This window comes from Pocillopora damicornis, chromosome 12, assembly GCF_964200805.1.
Source record: "Pocillopora damicornis chromosome 12, jaPocDami1.2, whole genome shotgun sequence".
NCBI lineage: Eukaryota > Metazoa > Cnidaria > Anthozoa > Scleractinia > Pocilloporidae > Pocillopora > Pocillopora damicornis.
In genome coordinates this window covers 7,939,426-7,959,891 of record NC_142681.1, presented here as the reverse complement: position 1 = coordinate 7,959,891, position 20,466 = coordinate 7,939,426, and the positions used below count along the sequence as shown (strand labels likewise).

Here is a 20,466-nt window from a genome sequence, read left to right as displayed (position 1 = left end):
ACAGTAATTTTCGTTTCAATCAGCTGTGTTCTGACACTCTGACGTTTATCGGTCGACGGTCTTACTTTAATTCGAGTCATCAGGGTAAATTCGATCCATGGGAAAGTCATGTCAGTTCGAGTTAACGAAGAGTTCCAGTTAGCTGATAGTAAATAACTGGAAAAATTTGGTTAAACCCAGGAAAAATTGAATTCTGTTAGAGTTAGCGATTCGAGTTAACTTACAATGATGCGACAAGAAATTAAAAGCTAACAGTAATTAGCGGCACTCTGACAATCCCACAAAGCCATATTTGACTTACGTTATCTATTTTTATCAATTCGGTATGTATGGTCTGCATAGGAAATATTTAACAGGATATTTATTGAAAATGGCACCCGTTTAGCCTCTTAAATTACTATGTTATAACCACATTTGGATAAATATGTAGTTTTATGCATAAAATTTAATTTTTGTAGTGTAGAATTGCATTTCTTGATCACTAATTTTCTTTTTCCTGACCGTAACTGAATCAATTAGTGTTGGAACTAAAAGCATTTCCTTCCATTAAAGCAAACATCTGCATCCTTTCCAAAAAAAAATATTAGCAGCACGCACGTATGGCCTACAATTTAATCCTGCATAGGTTTCGCCAACTCTTGTGATGTTGAGAAACTGTAACCATCACTAAGAACGCTTTGCCGCCGATGATTCGCACGAAAAGTGACCATGACTTGCGAGCAGCATTATAAATATGATATGATCCACAAGCTGATTAAGAGCTTGAGCTATTAAAAACAGAACTCGTTTGAGATCCTTTCAATCTCTAAGAAATCCCACTGAAGTCTTTTGCAGAAATTTTTTGATAATAAAAAATCCTCCTACGTGTCCGTTATGGGTAAATTTCGACTATGCTACTTCCTTTTTCTTCGTCTGTTCTTTGTTCCGATATGCATAAAAGCCACTTGTCTGTTTTGGCTAGCTGGGTAATCTTTGCCAACTTTCACTGAAAATAAATATAAATTTTGGAAGTACATTTGGAACTCGATCCTCGGTTAATGAATAAGGCAGATGCTTTCCTCTGCAAAAGTTGTAATTTGGTGTAAACAAAACTGCCTTTAATTTGTATTATTCCGTGAGCTTCCGTGTACTTCCGAAGAGGATATTAGCTGTCATTTTTGTGTACACAAAAATGTTTTTTTAGGTTAGTTAATGCTTTTTTTCCAATCATTACGTCCATTTGATGAATTTAAATTGGAGAAAGTATTGGTTTCGCTGGGAAACTTCGTTTTAGCAAAGAACTATTATCAATCAGTGCCAGATGAACAACCTGGATTTGACACCAAGAAGAAAGTTGACTACGGTAAAATAGCTTTGCTCCTCACAATGGATGTCACTTTGACTCTACCACCTCGCTCGAAATTTGTACTCATTTTGGAATCAAGTGTAGCCGTCATTTTCATGTTACTGTCACTGATTGGAAACTTTACAGTATGCTTGGCAATTTTTCGTAAAAGGCTTTTGAGAACGGTACCGAACTATCTCCTGTTGAACCTGGCCACTGCAGACATTTTCAGTGCCGTTATCAGCTTCCCTCTGCTAGTCTCTGTCCTTATCAGTGGTAAGTGGATGTTTTCCAGAGGCGTTTGCCAAATCCAGGCTTTTCAAAGCTATGTCTCGTACTCTTGCAGTCTCTTGACTCTTACCGTTACTAGCATTACAAGATATTACGCAACTGTTCACCCAGTCAAACACAGAGGAGTATTTAAAGTGAAAAAAGTTTTAGTATTGATCTCTATCGTTTGGACCGCATCATGTGCGTTTGCCGCGATGCCACTCCTCGGGTTGGGACGATATCAGTTTGAGGCTTTTTACGCTATCTGCATTCATGACCACAACGCCAGTTCATCGTACAACATGTTTTCGTTCACCTTTTTGATAGTGAACTCAACAGTAATTGTGACTTGTTATTCAAGAATATTCAAAGCCATTAAAACAAGAAAGCGCAGAATCCATCATTTGTTTGCCCAAGGTTCGACATCGAGGCAGTTGGAGATGATAAACGCGCAAGAAGCAAAACTGACCAACACAATCTTCATCGTGATATGTCTATTTACTCTATGCTATATTCCAACAATAGTGCTAGGATTTTTAATGTTTTTGACCGTGAATGTTCCGCGCTTTGCCCGAATGCTGTCAACATTTTCAGTGGGATTCACATCCGTGGTAAATCCAGTTATCTATTGGGTGCGCAGTAAAGCTTTTCGCGAAGCTCTTGTCGGGATTTTTAGAAAAAATAGTTTCGAGAGAAATTCACTTCGAATCGACGTGGGCGAGCTTACTAGATGTTCCAATCCAGTAGAGCTTGTTAATGTTTCAAGAGGAGATGATGGAACCGTGAAGAAAAGGAAAACTACAATTACTTCACCAGAGGTTATCGCACATGTCTGATTAAGCTATCCATACGGAGCCAAACGAACATAACATTTTTAAATTGATGGACAGGCCATCATTAAACGGGTATTTTGGTATTAAGGCAAAGCAAAGTGATGAAAAGCACTACAAAAACAAAAAAATATATTACACAATAAATTAAGTTAAATGTCAGAACGGATCGTCCCTGTCGAAGGCTAGATGAAACCATAACGAAACATAAATATGGGGAGGGCTGCCACTTGACGATGCTCTGGTTGCACCTGTCTAAATAACAGTTTTGATGGGTATAGAAAATATATTCAGAAATTGTAATGTATAGAATTGCCTATAGATGAGCTCGAAATGACCTTAAATTTTCAGTGTTCAATTTATTCAACTCTTAAATTGTCTTCATATTGGAAATATTACTGAAACTATTTTTCATGTTTTTTTTTTGGTGCTACTTGTACCTATTGCGGTCTTTTGGCCAAAAGCAGTCACTACCATGGAGACCTTACAACGTTTTGTTCTGCCGCCAAGAAGCGGAAACGAATGACTGTGACTATGCTCTTTCATTTTCTTGTTGTTGTTATTGTTTTTTCTTCCTAGTCGCTCACTATTAAAAATTATTTTCCAGTTCCAATTTTACCGACAAAATGCGTTGAGAGTAAACGGTCTAATAAAGTCAAGAGTCTACAGAAGTATACCGACATAAAAAGCGACCTTGACAAAAATTGAAGAAAATATGAAATACTTATTACTTTCTACTGACTATTACTAATGAACTGCATTTCATAATCCTTGAGCTCAGTGCCATTCTTATTCATCAAACTAGAAACTTAACAGAAGTGTTTAATTTTAAAACACATGTTTACGTAACTAATGATCATCGGTAGCTGAATGGGTGAGACAGATGGAAGTAAGAGGTTTTTTTTATTTCCATTTGATAAATGGGGTTTTTACATTCGCAGTTACGAATATATCACCTTTTTTAATGAAAATGGATGGAACTTTCGTTACTTTGATCTGACAAGAGCTAAGTGGTTCCTGTTTATGTGCATCTCTTTTTAATATTCCATTCATTGAAGATTTTCAATGAAATACTTTTCGAACTTGTCTTTCACTCTCATCTAGATGCTTTCATGGGCTGATGAACTGAACTCATTTATTCCAATTTATATCACATGTGTATAATTTTCATTCATTTTCAGCACAATATTTTTTTATTACCTTTTGAAAAGGTCTCTTGAGAAGGTCTTATGGATCCTGAAAGAGCAGTGATGTTAAAATTTAAATCGTTGAACTGCATATGCACGTCAACAGTTTTCCAGCAGAATACTAGTACTTTTCAAGAAACACAAAACGTTTTGAAGCAAAAGTGGAAAAAGGAGTTCAATTTAATTCAAAGACAAACGAAAAACTAAAATTGTGCAAACTTAAGTTTTTCCTTGCCAGATGGGTCAATGTAATGAGGATTTGTATGTGAGTCCTCTTTTAATTACGTTCCCCGTTATGTCGGTTCTGTTAACATGGGATCTCCACAAGCCAAATGATCAAAACGAGTCCAGCAAAGTTTTTTCACTCATCACTTTAACTATAAAATGATAAGATTCAAAGGTCTAAAATATTCGACAGTCCGAACCAGGCCTTAAGACTATAATACACCTAGGTAATGACCAGCAGATAGACTGCTTACTGAAATCCCTTGAAATCAAAAATGAACCAAATACTATCAATGAACTTCCCACATTAACGAAAAACAGTTACCACTACAATTGAAAGAACCTTTTACTGCTTATCAGTGTGAGGTGGCTGTTGGATGCAATACTTATTTTGGATTATAATTGACCATTTTTAATTTGAGAAAAGGCCGCCAAGGCAAGATACTATCATTTTTTTTTCTATGATTCAAATAAAGGAGGAGAATTCCACAAAATAGGCATCTAACATGTCTATTAACCTTTAAGACTGGGAAACAAGAAAAAATGATGACGATTTATGACTCAAAAACGCACAAGAACACGAGATAACACTTATGATATCTTAAAAGTAGTACAGAAGATATGCACCATGTTTTGAACTAAAACATCGACCATCAAAGCCACCTTCATCTCTTTCTGTACGAGCGACATAAATTCCGCTTTAATCATCTCAACGACTGTTTCTCATCTTTTTGCCCTACTTTCGATTCTCATATATTTGTCACGGATTAAAGCCATAACTCTTACGATTCCAACAATTCATAGAAAATGGCGATGTGAAACGCATTTAACAAATACATAGCCATAGCTCCTTTAAGCAACATAATACCCTTCGAAAAAGAACAAATTTTTGCATTTTCATTAACCTAAAGCCCCTTATTAGATAGCTTGAAGAATTACCAAAGATTACTGGAGTGACACTCAACTACACGTCACGCCATCAAGTCACGTGACACTCCCTTGCCAGAGCACACCGCTGCGTGATCATTGCGACAAAGATCACATCCTTATGTAGACTACAACCGTTTGCTTTTACATTCCCTCAAAGTTCATTGCATCTTGAACAGGCAATGAGTTAAATAAGTTAAATTAAAGCTGTTAACTCGTTATGAGTTCCCAGGTGATATCATTCCGTTTTAAAATTCACTTGACTCACTGGAACTTAACTTAGGTACCAATTTATTCGTGAGACATCCATACGTATATGCTGCAGTTCACACTGGTTGCGCTATCGTTTTAGAGTTTACTCTCGGGTGCAAATGCATATTTGTCATAGTGTGGACGCAAATTAATCATGTATGGAGCTGTGACCCTCGGTTCAACAAAACGGATGTTCTCCGTGGGAATAACTTCACCACCATCTGCTTCTTCTTCAGCTTTACGACACTAAAACAGATAAGTATATTTTGTTATGTCACACTAAAAGCCACTTCGCAATCATAATTTATCGCGGGAGGGGGGGGGTGGGGGGTGGGATATGGAGGATTGTGGGGGATCAGTCGTAGTCGCCAAAAGAACCTAAAAGGGAAACTATAGAAAATGGACTGCCAATTAACCGCTATCATTTCGGGAGGGGGGGGGGTAGAGAATCATGAGAGTATTACAGAGCCTTATGGAAGAATCGTAACACAGACAAAATCCTTCGACTCCATTCCACTTCTTCCCCCCTTCCCCCCTTCCCACCGGCAATAAATAATGATCAGTCATTAAACCGGGCAGAACACTTTGTTTATATTATCCAATTTGATGGAAAGGATTGGAAAATATTAGAGTGAGAACAGACTTTGCTAGCTTTATTAGCTTGCCCTTTACATTTTAAAGCTGGCCACCAGTTTTAGGGTGCAACGATAGCAAAATTCAGTCTAATTAACCGTTAGAGCACTCTTCGGTTGAGTGTCGTAAAACCAATACCAAAGTAATTACGAAGGCCGATCAGAAGAAAGAAAAATACCTTTAAGAGCCAATGAGAACTCAAAGTAAAGCCGACAAGACTCGCGGAGGGACTGAGGTGACTAAGTCGAGATTGGTTTTACTTTAGAATCATATTGGTTGGGAGAGTGGCGCGAGCTTTCTGGACCAATCACAGGGCGAAGTGAAGCAAAAACGAAGCAATTCTGGACTACTTTCGACACTCGATTGAAAATTGCTCTCTGCTCTAAATACAAAAACGGACGAACCATTAACAGAACAGGGAAGCAAAATAAATCGAAACTAACTAATCCCAACCAACAGACGCAAACATTAAATGTGTTAATCACTATAAAACGGTCACTGGTAAATGGAATCTAAAGGAGGGGGGATCACATGGCATAGTTTTCAGGGGAACGAAACGGGTATTAGTCGTCGAAAGTCACTTGTACAAAGGGAGACAATGTAAAATTGACCGCCGATTAACTGCCGCGAGAGGGGAGGGGAGGGGAGGGGAGGGGAACATAAGAATTTTAGAAAACCTTGGGAAAGGGGGGATTCAGGTAAATCGTATCATCACACGACCCCAAAATCCTCTGATAACCCCCCCTTTTTTCCAAGCGGTAAATAATGTTTGATAACGGACAGAGCTCACGTACATGTAAATTCCTAAATCTTCTTCAATTCCTCTAATCCTTTCCAAACAACTTTCTCCAGCCAGAAGTTTGAGGCGTATTCTGACGCATGGGTTTAAGTACCCTGTCACCCTGTAACAAAACCACTCCCACACGCACGCGGGTGTTGTTAGGGTCATCCGATGGTTCCTTCGACTCCCGTCTCAAGCGGTGTCTTATAGCTCGCTATAAAGGAAATGAATTTCAAAAAGCTAGGAATCAAACAACTCGCAAAGGGCCCAAACAATTTTTCCTGTCAAATGTTGCTTGAAATACAATTTCTTTGGGTTCGCCTTGCCTCCGCCGATACTAAATCGCACTCTAGAGATGCAATGTTGAAAAATGTCCCCAAAATTCTCATCATAGATCTTCTCTTAAAGACAGAGATCTATGTAAAAAGTGTTACAAAGATAAATTAGAAAAGCATTATTTTTAATTGCGAGCTTTCTTTTGATTTCTGTATCATGAAATTCATTTCCCCCTCCATGCAGGTGCAGTTGAATTTGTTTTCTTTCGTAAGATCATGACTTCGTTTTCAAACAACATCAGCAGGTAAATCTAACAATAACCTTCCATATCATTTTAAAGACCTTCATCTCCAGAGGAAACTGACGTCCGCTAAAACAATCAAAATAACGTCCAGGGCCCAGTCGTATGAGGGGCGGATAACGCTATCCAATGGATAGGTGATAGTAAAACGTTTTGCGGTATCCACCACCAGATTTAGACGATTTTTCCAATAAATAGCGTTATCCAACCTTCGAACAACCGGGGCCAGATTAATTAAAGGAGCATTGTCTCAATAGTAATAACAATACAGTCTCAGTGCTTTTTCTTTTTGCAAATTACTGGGTAAACCTCAAATTTAGTGAGATTGTAAAAATCAGGAGGGAAAAATTAGATCAAAAGAAAACTAAAACTAGTACGAAGATTACCAAAGTTTTAGAGGTTTTATCATTCATCACGAGCGTGGTACAATGAATATGATTCGAGAATTCAAACACCTATCGTCCTTTGTCAATTAGGACAGGATCAAAACGACTTTTCAAAAAAATTGAATGTAAACACTCGCTCAACAACAAACGCTTTCTAACTACTTTTTTTTATTAATCTATTTGAGATTCTTTACCTGTCAGACCAAAACGCTGTAATTTTTTAAGAAGAAAAATTCCGGTAAAGCTAATTTACCCATTCCCTACAACAAGTACTAGAAAAAGGAAAAAAAACAAAGTTTTATATTACCTTCCCATTTGTCAAGAGATCCACCAGCTTCCTGCAGCGTATCTCAATAATGACAAGCACGATAGAGATCACCACACCACCCAGCAGAATAATAAAAACACCGGCCAAGTTGTTAACGTCAAGGCTCTGCGTGTTGCCAGTTTTGGAGTTTGAAGGCGGCGGACACTGGCTCCTATCATCCCACCACTTTTTACGAGTCCTCTCAATAATGTTCCTCTCCCGCAGCTGCAAATGAAGGGAAGAACCATACGATGTCAACCGCGCATTTAATCGGGGTTTTTCCTCTCCATTACTTAGCCTGAGTAGGATTCCATGTTCAAATACTCTCCGTCTATTTTAATTTTGTTCGTTTTGTTTTTTTCGTCAAACTCAAGAAGGCTTAATGGACCAGTCATCACTTATTAGGGGGGGGGGGAAGAGCTCGTCAATAACAAAGTATAAAAGGAGAAATATAGTAATTGACTGTCAATGACGGGGATCATTACAATAATGCAGAGCCGAAGGAGAATCAGGTAAGTTTAATTGCGAAACAACCGAAAGCCTCGGACACCCTCACCCCTCCCCCCGACAGTAAAAAATCTCTCTCGCTTATTTCATAACACCTACGTTCAAAATTCCAACTGTAATTCTGTTAGTGTATGGCGAGTTTCGCTGAAGTCCAATCCCATAGCTCTTGGTTTGAATCAGATTTTTTAACAGTCTTGTATTGCAAGGTTTCTGTTGGTTGTAGTACTCCAGGTACGGGTATTCCGTTATGTAAGCGTATTGTTCGGTCCTCGCTTTTTCCACTCCAGCTTTGGTCCCATCAACAAAGGTCTTATATTCTCTCATGTGAGAGAACATTTTTCTGTACAGCGAATCCTCTGAATTCTCAAAGAACGTCATCACTGAACCCCCGTCCATAACACCATATTTTATTTTGTTTTGGTTCGCCAGAGCCTCCAACGAATTAATTGTATCAGCAGTACGTTTGACTAAGGAGGAAAATCATTTACATGAACTGTAATGAATTCTTGCTTCAACACTTTACACCCTAACATCATTACTGTGCTCTATACATTTCCTTAAGTGCTGACGAGGAGAGTTTGTTTAACAATCAAGAGCTTCATAAGTTGATGATTATTTCTTTTATTCTGTGGCCTTGATGTTTGATTCAAGGGTGACAATGCACAGAAAAATTAGAAGTATGTCACCCCTTAGGGTCAAGCGGTGATTTAACAACTAAACAATGACATGTATACACTGTAAGTGGTCATGACAACCAGTACTTGACATAGTCTTGCATACAGATACTCCGCATCTAAGTTCTAATGACTGAGAGGGTATCCTTTTTATGTACATTGTACCACAGACAAAATTACTGCATCCCTTTACATGCTGTTATCAAGAACGGAAAGGCAAAATAAGCGTCCTGGCTAATAACAGAGAGATGCTTTTAAAACATCCCCTTTGGTGTACTTCTTCCGGCGGAATTCCCCCATAAACACCACAAACTCAAGTAGCTGAGATTTATTTGGAGTTGGCTACGAAAAGTAATACTTACTCGTGAAGAATGCTGCCAGATTTGCCGTATATGTAGATATCAAGATCAAGATAAAGAACCAGAACGTAGAGGCTAACAAACGACCAGAAGGCGCCAGAGGGGTGCTATCTGGACCCTGCTGTAAAACGGAAGCTGTAGCAAACCACAGACTGTTCAAGAGGTTAAACTCATTTCCAGGCTCTTCGTCAGATTCAAGAGCGCGAGCACGGTAACCAAATGGGCTCAAATAGTCCATGACACACATCATTCCAGTGATAAACAAAACCTTAAAAAATAAGATGGCGGAGAAACGTTTTTCCTCTTACAGATCCCTACTTCACAAAGAGGGCATATCCCCCCACCACCATCCCACCTCAGATCCTGTCTCAAAACACAAAGTGGGAAAGCCGGGTGTGCGAGGGCTGAATATGGTCGTTGTCCGAAGTGACAACTGGGAGTCATTCACTTGCTGAATGTTTTTCAAGTAGTAATGGCCTAGCTCACCGCAGAATCTTTGTAGTTCAGCGGTGGAGCATCGGTGCGTGGAATCCGAAGGTCTGAGGTTCGATTCTTGTTAGGGACCGGGGTTTTTCCCTCCGTTGCACGTTCGTGACAAGGCGAAAACGCATCTACCTCTAAGAACTTCAGACTGTTGGGAATGATGATGGTGGGTTAAATTTCTGATCTCTCTCTCTGTAAATGTCGGCAGCCTCCCACGTGCACTGTATTAATTTTTACCGTAATGATTCGATTCAGCGCTTATTTACCTATGGTACCTCGAGGGAGGGCGCTTAATCGAGACAGGGCACTTATTTCTTTTTTGAGAAACAGCAGAATGCGAAACAAAGCTTTGATGCCAAGCAATTGTCGCAAAATTTTAAAACAGGATCTTTCGTTTAAAAGAACTGTACCCTCACGGCGACATAACAGCAGAGAGACTGAGACAAAGATCACTTTTTTGTTATGGGGCTTAAAGTGAGCAATTAAAGAAAGATGAACCAAGGTTGATCTCAACGAAAATGTACTCTAACGGTGCTATAACTCAAACGGAATAGGAGCACTTATTAGTATAGGGGCACTCATCAACCAAAACAAATTCGACGGGGAAGGCGCATATTAGACAGGGGGCGCTTATTCGAACGAGGGCGCTTACTCAATAGGGAAGCTTATTAGAATAGGAGCGCTTGTTAACAAAAACACATTCTATGGGGGGAAGGGTGCTTATTAGAGAGGGAGCGCTTATTGGAAGGAGGGTGCTATATAGTATCATTACGGTAATTCCCTTTGATCCATAAAGCCCAATCACAAGCCTTATACATGTATGCACAATGTATGCTTCACTAAATCAAGTACGTTCACCTACCACACCAATGGTGGACAGCCACACTTGACCAGTAAATGGTTGGAGAAAAGCAAAGTTGTTGATGGCTGGTTCATTTGCTTTCTGCATAATAAGACTCAAACTGAAGTCCATGAAGGGCTTACTAAAGTCAATGTCCTGCTCGCGTTGGGCAGTTATCGTTATAGGTGCAAGTGCCATATCCTTTTCCTGACAGGAAACATTAAAACAAAAATCCATATATCAAATACAACACAAAGCATTCATCAAATTTCCATACAGGATACACCCAGTACTGTATTTACCAAATTGAACACCACCCACGAATCAGTTGGCCCTTTTGTCACAGTAAATAGTATAATTGTGGATTGTGCAGTTTACATACAGAAAGATGCAGACATGCTATTGGTGGAAACATGGTTACGTGAAAACACAAGAATAAATTAGTTGAATGAAAAGCATTTGTTGATGTTGTAGGGATTAAGTATGCCAATTTGAAAGATAAACTTTTGCCCCACAGTTTTGTAGTTTTCCAAACTTTCTAGATGTTGGAAGAGACCACTGCAGACTACCATATGTTAGCACAAAGAACCCTTACTCATTTGCTCTGAGTAAGGGCTAATGCTCAAAAAGTCAGCTTTAGGAACTCTTCACTATGGCCAATTTACATTATCAACTCAGTTTGTAAAACCAAAGTATCTTATGCTACTCATGGATGAGGAGAGGCCATGATAAATGTACAAGACACTGACAATTTCACAACTCAGCCACTAAAATGGATGGAGCCCTTCCAAGTTAAGTCCAGCATACTAGCTAATATAGTCAGAAAAAAAATTTAAATGACATGTGTACACTTTTGTGTAACTCTTCACCTGATTTTTCAGTTCCTCAATCACATTTGCATACTTTCTGTCAGGTCTCAAATAGATATCATAATCAAACTGAGCTTCTTTAGACAGTTCGTCAATCACATCAATGAGGAATCCTTGAAGATCTCCTTTAGAAACCTTTCCAGCTAGATCCACAAGTTTGGAAGATTTATTTACTTTTTCCACAAATGGTGGCTCCTGTAGGGTAAGGTCAAACATTTCATCAGTTTATAACCTATCAGAGCTGTCACATCAAATACTCATCAAATCCTGTGCAGTGCTTTCCATCCAAGAGAATAAGATTTACTAGCAGCAATGGAATATTCATTACTGATTTAATTATCTGAGGAGTTTGGGATGAATTTCACCAAACATTCACTCCTCAGGAGAGCAAAGATCTTGAGGTGTTGGATTTCATGTATTTCATTTGGGCTATTTTCCACTAATCTCTTCAAATACCATTGATAGAAATTGTTGAGAACTACAAGGTGGAATTCTAGACAGCTTTGAAATAATATATGGGTTATGACAGAGACAAATTAACCCTTTTACTCCAAGATCCCATTAGTAGTTCTCCTTACTGTCTGTCATAAAATTGTTATTATGTTAGTTCCAAGAATTTGCTATTGGATCAACTACCAGGTAATAATCCTTTAATTTACATCTTTCTTTATTCTTGTCATTTGTTTGCTTGATATTGTACAGAAAAATTCTGTGTTGGTCACTTATAGGAGTTAAAGGGTTTAAAAAAGACAGTTTTAAATAGTATTAAATATTAAATCGTGCTATAAAATACATAGGTCATAAGTAACTAGCGATATTCTCTTTCAATCACTGATGGTATCTTTCTACAATAAAAATAAATTGCAATTTTTCTATCATGATTATAGTTGGAAACTCTGAAAAATTAATCACATCTAACATGTAACCACAGAAGAATCCAACACCAAGTGTCACTAAATAAGTTCTTCTTCACATTATCTTCTTTATCCTTGTAAAGCATAAGAGTTAGGAACAACATGGGAAGACCCTTCACTCATAAACTGTATCATCCAACTGGTAGCCTGTTCACAGCCACCCCCCCTTCCACCCTCCAAGAAAAATTTATCTTTTGGAGGGTACATGAAGGTGGCCACTGTACACAAGCTACAAATGGTTGGGTAGCAAAACATTGTATTCTCACCAGCACTGTGGTAATATTTAGTTTTGGTAGCTTTGGTGTAAGGCCAATGGTTTTGAGTTCTGGATTGTAATTATGGCATTTCACAGACTCATAAAAACATCCGATCCACTTAGGCTCTTCACTACTCCGAGGCAAAACATTGTGTCCATTGTTTCCCAGCTCTGGTTTCCATGAACCAATCTAAAGTATAAGTTAAAATATTAAAATCATAAATGATAAGTAAGTTACATCTCACAAATTCAGCTTGTAATCCTAGTGCTCATGCATCCTGTCAACTATTTTATTATATCTCCCTGTTAGTATGTGCACTATGATCAATTTAGCTGGCCCTATTTCACTGTGTGGCCAGCTAAATTCATAAGTTTGTTGGAATTTAAATACTCCCCCTCTATTTTAACTGAGAGATATAATAAATATCTTATTAATCTCATTTTAAGGGTCTGTGCAATAAGTTATGCAACCTCCTTCGTTCCATTCTGATCTATGGACAGTGCATTTCATACCTGGGCTATAAATCCAGGGGGGGAAACTTGGTCTGTAACTTGAAGTTCGGGGGTATACAAACGAAAATTAGGTTACATCTCAAAAATCAAGCATATGATCCAGCTGATCATCCTGCCAATTCTTATCCCCCATTCCACAGCAAGAGCACACTAGGTTTTGTTTCTCCCCTTAGATGGTATGCGTGTTTACCAGATCATCCCATCCCTTCATTTTATACTCATACCTACAAAGATACACATTTAAATAAACCACCATGACGAAAAAAAAAACAGGGAAAATAACAGTCCCACAATTCAACAGAATCAATAACTACATGTGCGAAACTTTACCTTCTTTACTTCCTTCCGAAGAATATTCAAAATGTCCATGCCAGTTTTTATTTTCCGTTCCCCTGTACGTTTAAATGCTACAGTTCCTGTGAAGCCCTTAAAACTGACCTGGAAACACAGTCAAAGTCCAATTATTGTTACCAAAAAGTTTAAAAGTACCTAAGAACTAACTTTGTTTCATGTAATTTCGTCTGGCAAAGTTCACGTACCGTAAGTAAGGCGTACTCATAAAATCAACAAATGCTCGAAGCTGAGCTTGTTCAGGCATCCAGTCAATTTGGAGTCTGTACGTTCCTGTGTCCTTTTGTCTCCGGAAACCCGGACAAAAATGCGTCTCTAAATCTGTTTTCATTTAGGTTTGGGTGCTTTAAGGAGACGTTCACAAGCATTTTATGAAATCGTTTGGAAGGTGAAGTCTGAGGTAATGCAAAATTGAACCTTGGTCATTTGTTTCGTTGAACTACAAATATGATTTTCAAACGGTATCTTTGTGTCCCATTTTGATCTTAGCGATGCAAATATTCGGAATCTTTCAGCTCCTTCGCACAGTTAAACCGTAGAGGAAGTCGCCATGTTAGATTAAATTAGTAACCTGGCCTTACCTTCGGAAATTTTATATTGGACTTAACGCTAATTAAGATTTGGGAACAACGGATCGAAGACTACGGAGCGACTCAGCGAGAAAGAATGTACAGTGACAGGAGTCCTGACAGTGATAAAACAGGGAATTGTTAAGTAACACTCTACCTTTTTGAAATCGTCTAGAATTGCCTGTGCCATTGAATCTTTCTTGCTTCGTAGAGGGCACTTCTGGTTGGGCGAGAATTCAATTGCCATATCTACCCTGGTCTTGTTTGACAAGAATATATTTAATCCTTTTACTACTACAGAAGCTGCATCATGCACCGCGGAGTACATTTCCTGCGCACAAAAAATAAAGATTATTTGCGATAGGTCATGGAGTCACACAAGCAGACCACAACGGTGTACGACAATAAGTGCGTTCTAAATTTTTTCAACGCTTTCTGCAAATGTCCCACCGAAACATGAATTTTCTGACATCTTCTTTCAATAAAAACAGCCCCTTCCTACACCCCCAAAAAATAAAAATGAATAGATAAATAAAAATATCAAAACCTCGCAAACAAAGTTGAGCAATTTGTTCATTTTGTTTTTTTTCTTACCAATGAGTAGTGGTTTGCTCCACGAGGCACAGTGACTTTTGATATATCTTCTAATCTCTTCGCCGCTGTGGTGTTACCGAGATGAAGACTCAGTCCAACCAGACCGCGAATGGAGGGGTAAGTCTTGTTTGGACCTGCCACTTCCTATTGATACCAAATCCAGATTGAATTGATAAAGGACAAAAAGATTAGAGACGTTTCTTCCTCTCAACCACTAATTAATCAGTTAGATATAGAGTTTAAGGAATCAAAATATTCTTCACCACCCTTCAAGACCCTATGAAGAGGTGTTGCCAGTCACATTTGCACATTCTATGTCATAAAAACTGAAAATTCTATAGTCAGGCACCATGTTATTGTTTCACGGTGAGGATGCCTTAACAGTCTGAACGCATTTAATCATCGTAGAGAGTATATACATCTCTACACCCGCGTTCTTTGATCAGTCCTACATTTCAATTTTAGCATTTTTTGGCCCTATCAAATGTGGTGCATCCGAGAACGACCAAAGTATGTCTAAAGAGAAGATCTTTTGCAACTTAGGTGTAACTTAATGAGGAGCCAGCTTCCTTACATTACAACTGACAACTTCTTACAGAACTACTGACCTATTCCATTTCCCATAAATTGAGTGATTTAATAATGGGTCTGGCATCTCGAGCTACGTAATCAATCAAGCTTAAAATTCACATTGATTAAAGGGAAAGATACATTAAAAAAGTCAAGACAAGCGTTACCAGATCTGAGGCTATCCACTTCAAGTCTTTGTCATTGATTCCCACAAATAGTGCCTGTTTAAAATGATCAATTCGGTTAGCAATAGACCGCACAAAGAACTAACTACGGCCGCTAAATGTAATTTTGGCTGCAAATGAAATTTTAAAACTTGACCGGTGATTAGCCTGTAAACAAACTCTTCCCTGATAGCCTATTGCCTTACATAGCGCATTGATCAAAGTAATATTACGTTTTAAGTAATTAACTGAGTTCAGCAATCGCGTTTTCGCATCATCCTTGATAAGTGAGTGTAAATTTTGCTGGTGACGGATGACATTTTATTGCGTTACCTCGTTCATTATGGTTGCCAAGTCCTTCTGATCAGCAAATAGAACGACTTGTTTGATATGTGCCTTCAGTAAGGCTGTGAGAGCCTCTCTCACTTTGTACTGATTGTTTAGAGGAAGCTCTGGCATCATTTCTGCATCACACCCTTGCAACTTGCGAACCTTTGCAAAGAACAAAGACGCCTGCCTCGCTTTGCGAGCTGAAATTAAGTTAAGAAGCTCAAACATGTAAAACAGGCAAAAGTAACGTTGAAGAAACGTTCAGAAACAGTAAAAATTTGATCAGACAAAAATGAGACAACTCTTTTCCCCTTACGACCCCCTGGGAGTGTCTAACATCTAAAATCAGTCCTTGCAATATCACCCCTGAGTCAAACATGAAGGTCAAGGGAATAAAGGGAATGATCGCCAACTAAAGAGGCTCTTGATTGTTGAACAATTTCTCCTTGTCAACACCTTAAGAATTGTCTGGAGAACAGTATGGAGAATATGCATACTGATGTGAGGGAGTAAAGGGTGAACAGATCAACGAACAAAATGATTTTCGTTCCAACAACTCGATCACCGGCGCCAGAATCACTTAATCATGTGAATGGCAAGTGTCTAGATCAAAGAACAGTGACGGTAGCGTTTTTAAAAAGCTCCTTTATAAATAATTTTTTATCCACATTAAAACGCAAAGCCTTTGTTTTTTTTGTTTTGTTTTGTTTTGTTTTGTTTTTGTTTTGTTATTTATTTTTTTTATATATCCATCCGCTCTAAAAAGCGATTTCAGTCATAACCAATTTTATCCAAATCAGTTTGTATTTTCAATTATTTTCAAGGGGGTGATGAAGGACCAGTCATAATTTATCGGCAGGGGGTGGGTTGGGGTGGAGTTCGGAGGATTCTGTTTGCGTCACCATAAAATTTATCTGATCCTTCCATAAGGTTCTGTAATGTTCTTATGATCCCTCATTGGCACTTAGTTTGCCGTCAATTTTCTAGAGTCTCCCTTTACACATTGGCGACGATTAATGATAAATGACTGTTCTCCTACGAGTACTTATTCTTACCATCATAAACAACGGCTACTTTTGTGAATGAGTAGAACTTTATCATATCAAACAGAGCATCACAGACATCACGATACGACGGTCTCACTGATAACGCGTACTTGTGTGGCGTTTCTTCGTCAATGTTGTCTACTTTAACCAAAGGTCTTTGAAGAAGGGAGCTCAGAGCAAGAACGTTTTCGTTCTTACAATCAAGGTCAATGATAGCGTAGACAGAACTTAATTTCCTCGCCACATCTGTGGAAATAAATCATTTTGGCTTCAAGCAATAGTCTTAATTTTGATCAGCTTAAGTTAAGAACGTTCTGAAACTAACAGAAATGTAAGAATACAAACACATTTTGCTATGAGCAGGCTCTGCCTTGCGTAAGCACTGCCCATAATAAAAGATATTTACCATGGAGCACAACGCCTGCACCAAATATTAGGAAAATTTAGACCACCGGAACTATGGCATGGCTTACCCATAGGGGCACCATTCTTCGCACCTCCCAAAACTGTTTTGGATATGGGGGGGGGGGGAGGGGTGGGGGGAAGTTTTATGGTTTTATGGGGAATGCTTAGTGAAACCTTAACTCTGTTTAAAATCATTTGGACTAGATATTCGCCGCTGCTTTGAGATAATTGGGCTCAAAAACCACCGATCCACCCATCAATCATATAGAAAAGAAGGGTACTCCTTCGGAATACATAAACTCTCAAACTTAATTGAAGGGATGAGATAAGGCTGCTTTCCTCAAATTCGGCCCATAAAGATTCTCCTTTACTTATCAAGGGAATCATTAATTATTACCTACCTTGAGAGAGGAGATCTTCACCATCAACGTTCAGTGGCACTAGTTGTAATATGAAAGTCTTTTTTAAGGTAAGCTTCCGTGGCTCGTGTGCCAAAAGGTATTCGAGTAACTTGAAAAGCCTTTCGGAGTTTTTGCTGTATAAGGCACCTGGAGAATAAAAGTGGTTTATTAGTTTTAGGAAGTGTACAGAGGAAGGGTACTTTTGGTTCCAAACCCTTCCCCTTCAATGTGAATGGTTTGATTTTTGGAGTGACAAGTGATTATTAAGCTACATTGTCCAGCTAAGGGATTTCTATGTTCCTCCTTTAAGGTGTCATTTTGAGCAGCTTTTTTTTCTTTTTCATAATTGAGCGCGAAGAAGAAAGTATGATGTGCTCCATGGATTGAAAGTGATTGTATGTTATTGTAATACGAAGCATCGTATCATAAACTGAGCGAACGTTTAATTTAGTAGGGTGGAATTTTCATATTTATCTTTGGATTCGTATTTACCCATACAAGTAAAAGACGACACAGCTCATGCTTGTATTAAAGGGGTAAAAAACTCCAGTCTGCCGAGCAGGCGTAATTCTTTCGCGTTTTTCAGTCAAACTGAGGCAAGCACGAGGCGAGCGCGCAATGCGAGTCACGCGCAAGGTGAGGAGCGCAATATTTTTTCGCGCTCCTCCTCTCACGTGTGACGCGCGTTTCGAGCTCACCTAGGGCTTGTCTCCGTTCGCCTGTAAGATGTAAAAACCTCTGAAAAATTACGCCGAATCCGGCTGTAGGCTGAAAAAATTGTGGTGCTGAGTCGGTGGGTGCTATTGCAAGATAATTTGAAATGATCATACTGACGTGGCCACCGCAAAGAGTTGACGTTTTGAGTTCTAGCCCTTTGTCAGAACGAAGGTGTAACATGAATATTTCGTCACTCTGCCGAACGGCTGACTCTCCAAACTTAAGCTTTAGAAACTCTTAACAGTGGACATGCCAGTATTAGCATACGACTTGAATATTTATCTCTGGACTTTGTATTGAATTAGAGAGGCTAAAGACAATGCAATCCACGCCTGATCAAAGACCCCTTTTAACCAAAAATTAAAATCACCTCACTATCATCTTTTACCATCTTTCTCTAATAATTTATTAATCACTTTTTTTCAACAGCGGTGAGGCTTGATTTCCTCAATTCTGAATTAGTCACGGTGATTGATGAGTTCTTCCCAGGAAAGGGAAGAGATTTCTCGCAATTTTTGCTAAAAGTGGAGCGTCTTTTCTCTAGATCGTGACTCTGTTTCACTCCAGAACATTGATATTCACACACGTTTCACTCCTGGCCTTTAAAATCCAAAACTTTTTTGTTACCATATAATTTTTTTTTTTTTTTGCACATTTCTCTCATCATCTTCATATTCTGAATTTATCACCCGATTTAACTAAAAGAAACGTCGCGGTTGTAAATTTTACTTTGGCTTTGTCAATTGTAAAGTAATTAAGCTTCGCATCAGTTCCACATTCCAGTCTTGCTTAAATTCGCTGGAAAACCCAACTCAAATAAAATATCATCCTCATTCCTCTGATACTAGTTTTGAGTTGAAAAGACAAATGCGTCTATAAGCTCTTGTGATGCGCCTGGATACCAAACTAAGTTCAAGAAAACAACAGTTAGAATCCATACCCGTTTTCAGAACAAAACGCCATAATAACTAAACCTTTTGAGGTGATTAGTACTTAAATGGCCATAAAAGTAGAGGAGTGTCTCGCTCGCCTCCCCGTTGTGTTATGTTCGTAGCTTAAATTTCCAAAAGACATAAAAAGGATTTAGAAAGAACTCAAACTATTGACTTAAATCAAGATTTTTAGGTGATCAAAAATGATGCAAATTGAGTAAGCAGCTCTCTGGGCTGTGGGTCCTTTCTCTCGGGTAAGGCCATGGCTTCATAACCGCAAGAGAATCTGCACGAAAATTTCAGCCTATCACTCTTTTCAGCTTTTAGTTTCTCCTGATGATTGATTTCACAAAATAATTTTCTTTAATTACTTTCTTCTCTCTTTTTGATGCTTGGCTCGTAAAAACAGGCAGAGTTATAAATTAAAAAGAAAAAAGAAACCACAGCGAATTAGCTTAAACTCTTTACTCCATTAATTCTACGACAAAGAAAAAAAAAATCTGAAAAGTGGCATGATAATCAGTCTTCGTAAGCATATTTTTTACTAAGAGGTCACACGCCTTGTTTCTGTTGATCAGTTTTCACTGATCGGCAACTCCGAAATAACTTGAAAGCTCACAACAACAATTAAACGTGAAGTGTAAACACAACAAATATATATTCTTCAAATCCATATTTAAGGTTTATTAATAATGGCGTATTTTAGTGTGACTTACTCCAGTAGCTCTCCCAGATGACTTTGTAATTAAATGTAATCACTAAGAATATGAAATCTACTGATGCTTTTCTTACCTATTTTGATATTCATAGGTGAAACTTGGTTCACCAACACCAGAAGTAGAAAGATGTGAAGAAGCCTTGATCTGACAACTCTGTACATGATGGACCTCCTACGATTTGCAGAATGCCTTAGACTGTAAAATTGGCTGAGCGTTTTAACCTCTTCTATAAAGTGACGTTCAGCGATCTTCACAAAGTCTCCCTTTTCGACTTAAAAAAGGGAACTGAAAGTTTCTTCTGAGAGAGTCAACTAATGATCGGTTCTTTACTGAAGCAAGCTTTTAAAGGTACGGTCTATCAAACGGTGTCTAGAACCATCTGTCTTAAAAGATTAAAATTTTGCGAACGTGTTTGCATAATAAGAAACGCGCTAAATTATGTATGACGAGCAATTTGTTTCATGCTAAATCAGGAAACAACTCTCATCTGCTTCTATAGATCTTCACAGACAATGGCGAGCAACGGTATGATTTTTGCGGGCGTTCACCTCAC

At 38.5% G+C, this 20,466-nt stretch overlaps 2 protein-coding genes across 3 annotated transcripts; one reads left to right on the top strand and one right to left on the bottom strand.

Annotated features, from left to right (window-relative positions):
• The first annotated feature begins 969 nt into the window (after window positions 1–969).
• LOC113686816 (melatonin receptor type 1A) lies at window positions 970–3,395 on the top strand. The gene has a single exon (XM_027204492.2). The coding sequence runs from the start codon at window positions 1,192–1,194 to the stop codon at window positions 2,428–2,430; it is 1,239 nt and encodes a 412-aa protein (XP_027060293.2). The 5' UTR covers window positions 970–1,191; the 3' UTR covers window positions 2,431–3,395.
• LOC113686815 (glutamate receptor 2) lies at window positions 3,309–20,402 on the bottom strand. 2 transcript variants are annotated; one of them, XM_089189247.1, is made up of 16 exons: window positions 19,987–20,307; window positions 17,546–17,692; window positions 16,749–16,985; window positions 15,697–15,893; window positions 15,367–15,420; window positions 14,630–14,773; window positions 14,193–14,366; window positions 13,446–13,553; window positions 12,613–12,792; window positions 11,433–11,627; window positions 10,585–10,770; window positions 9,243–9,507; window positions 8,306–8,673; window positions 7,700–7,924; window positions 6,443–6,643; window positions 3,309–5,261 (listed from the first exon to the last, which is right to left on the bottom strand). In XM_089189247.1, exons 1-15 carry the CDS (start codon window positions 20,072–20,074, stop codon window positions 6,473–6,475), a joined length of 2,739 nt encoding a protein of 912 aa, XP_089045373.1. In that variant the 5' UTR covers window positions 20,075–20,307; the 3' UTR covers window positions 3,309–5,261; window positions 6,443–6,472. The 2 variants fall into 2 exon arrangements, with proteins under 2 accessions (XP_089045373.1, XP_027060290.2); XM_027204489.2 differs by lacking the exon at window positions 6,443–6,643 and having other exon boundaries at window positions 19,987–20,402.
• Between the last annotated feature and the right edge of the window lie 64 nt (window positions 20,403–20,466).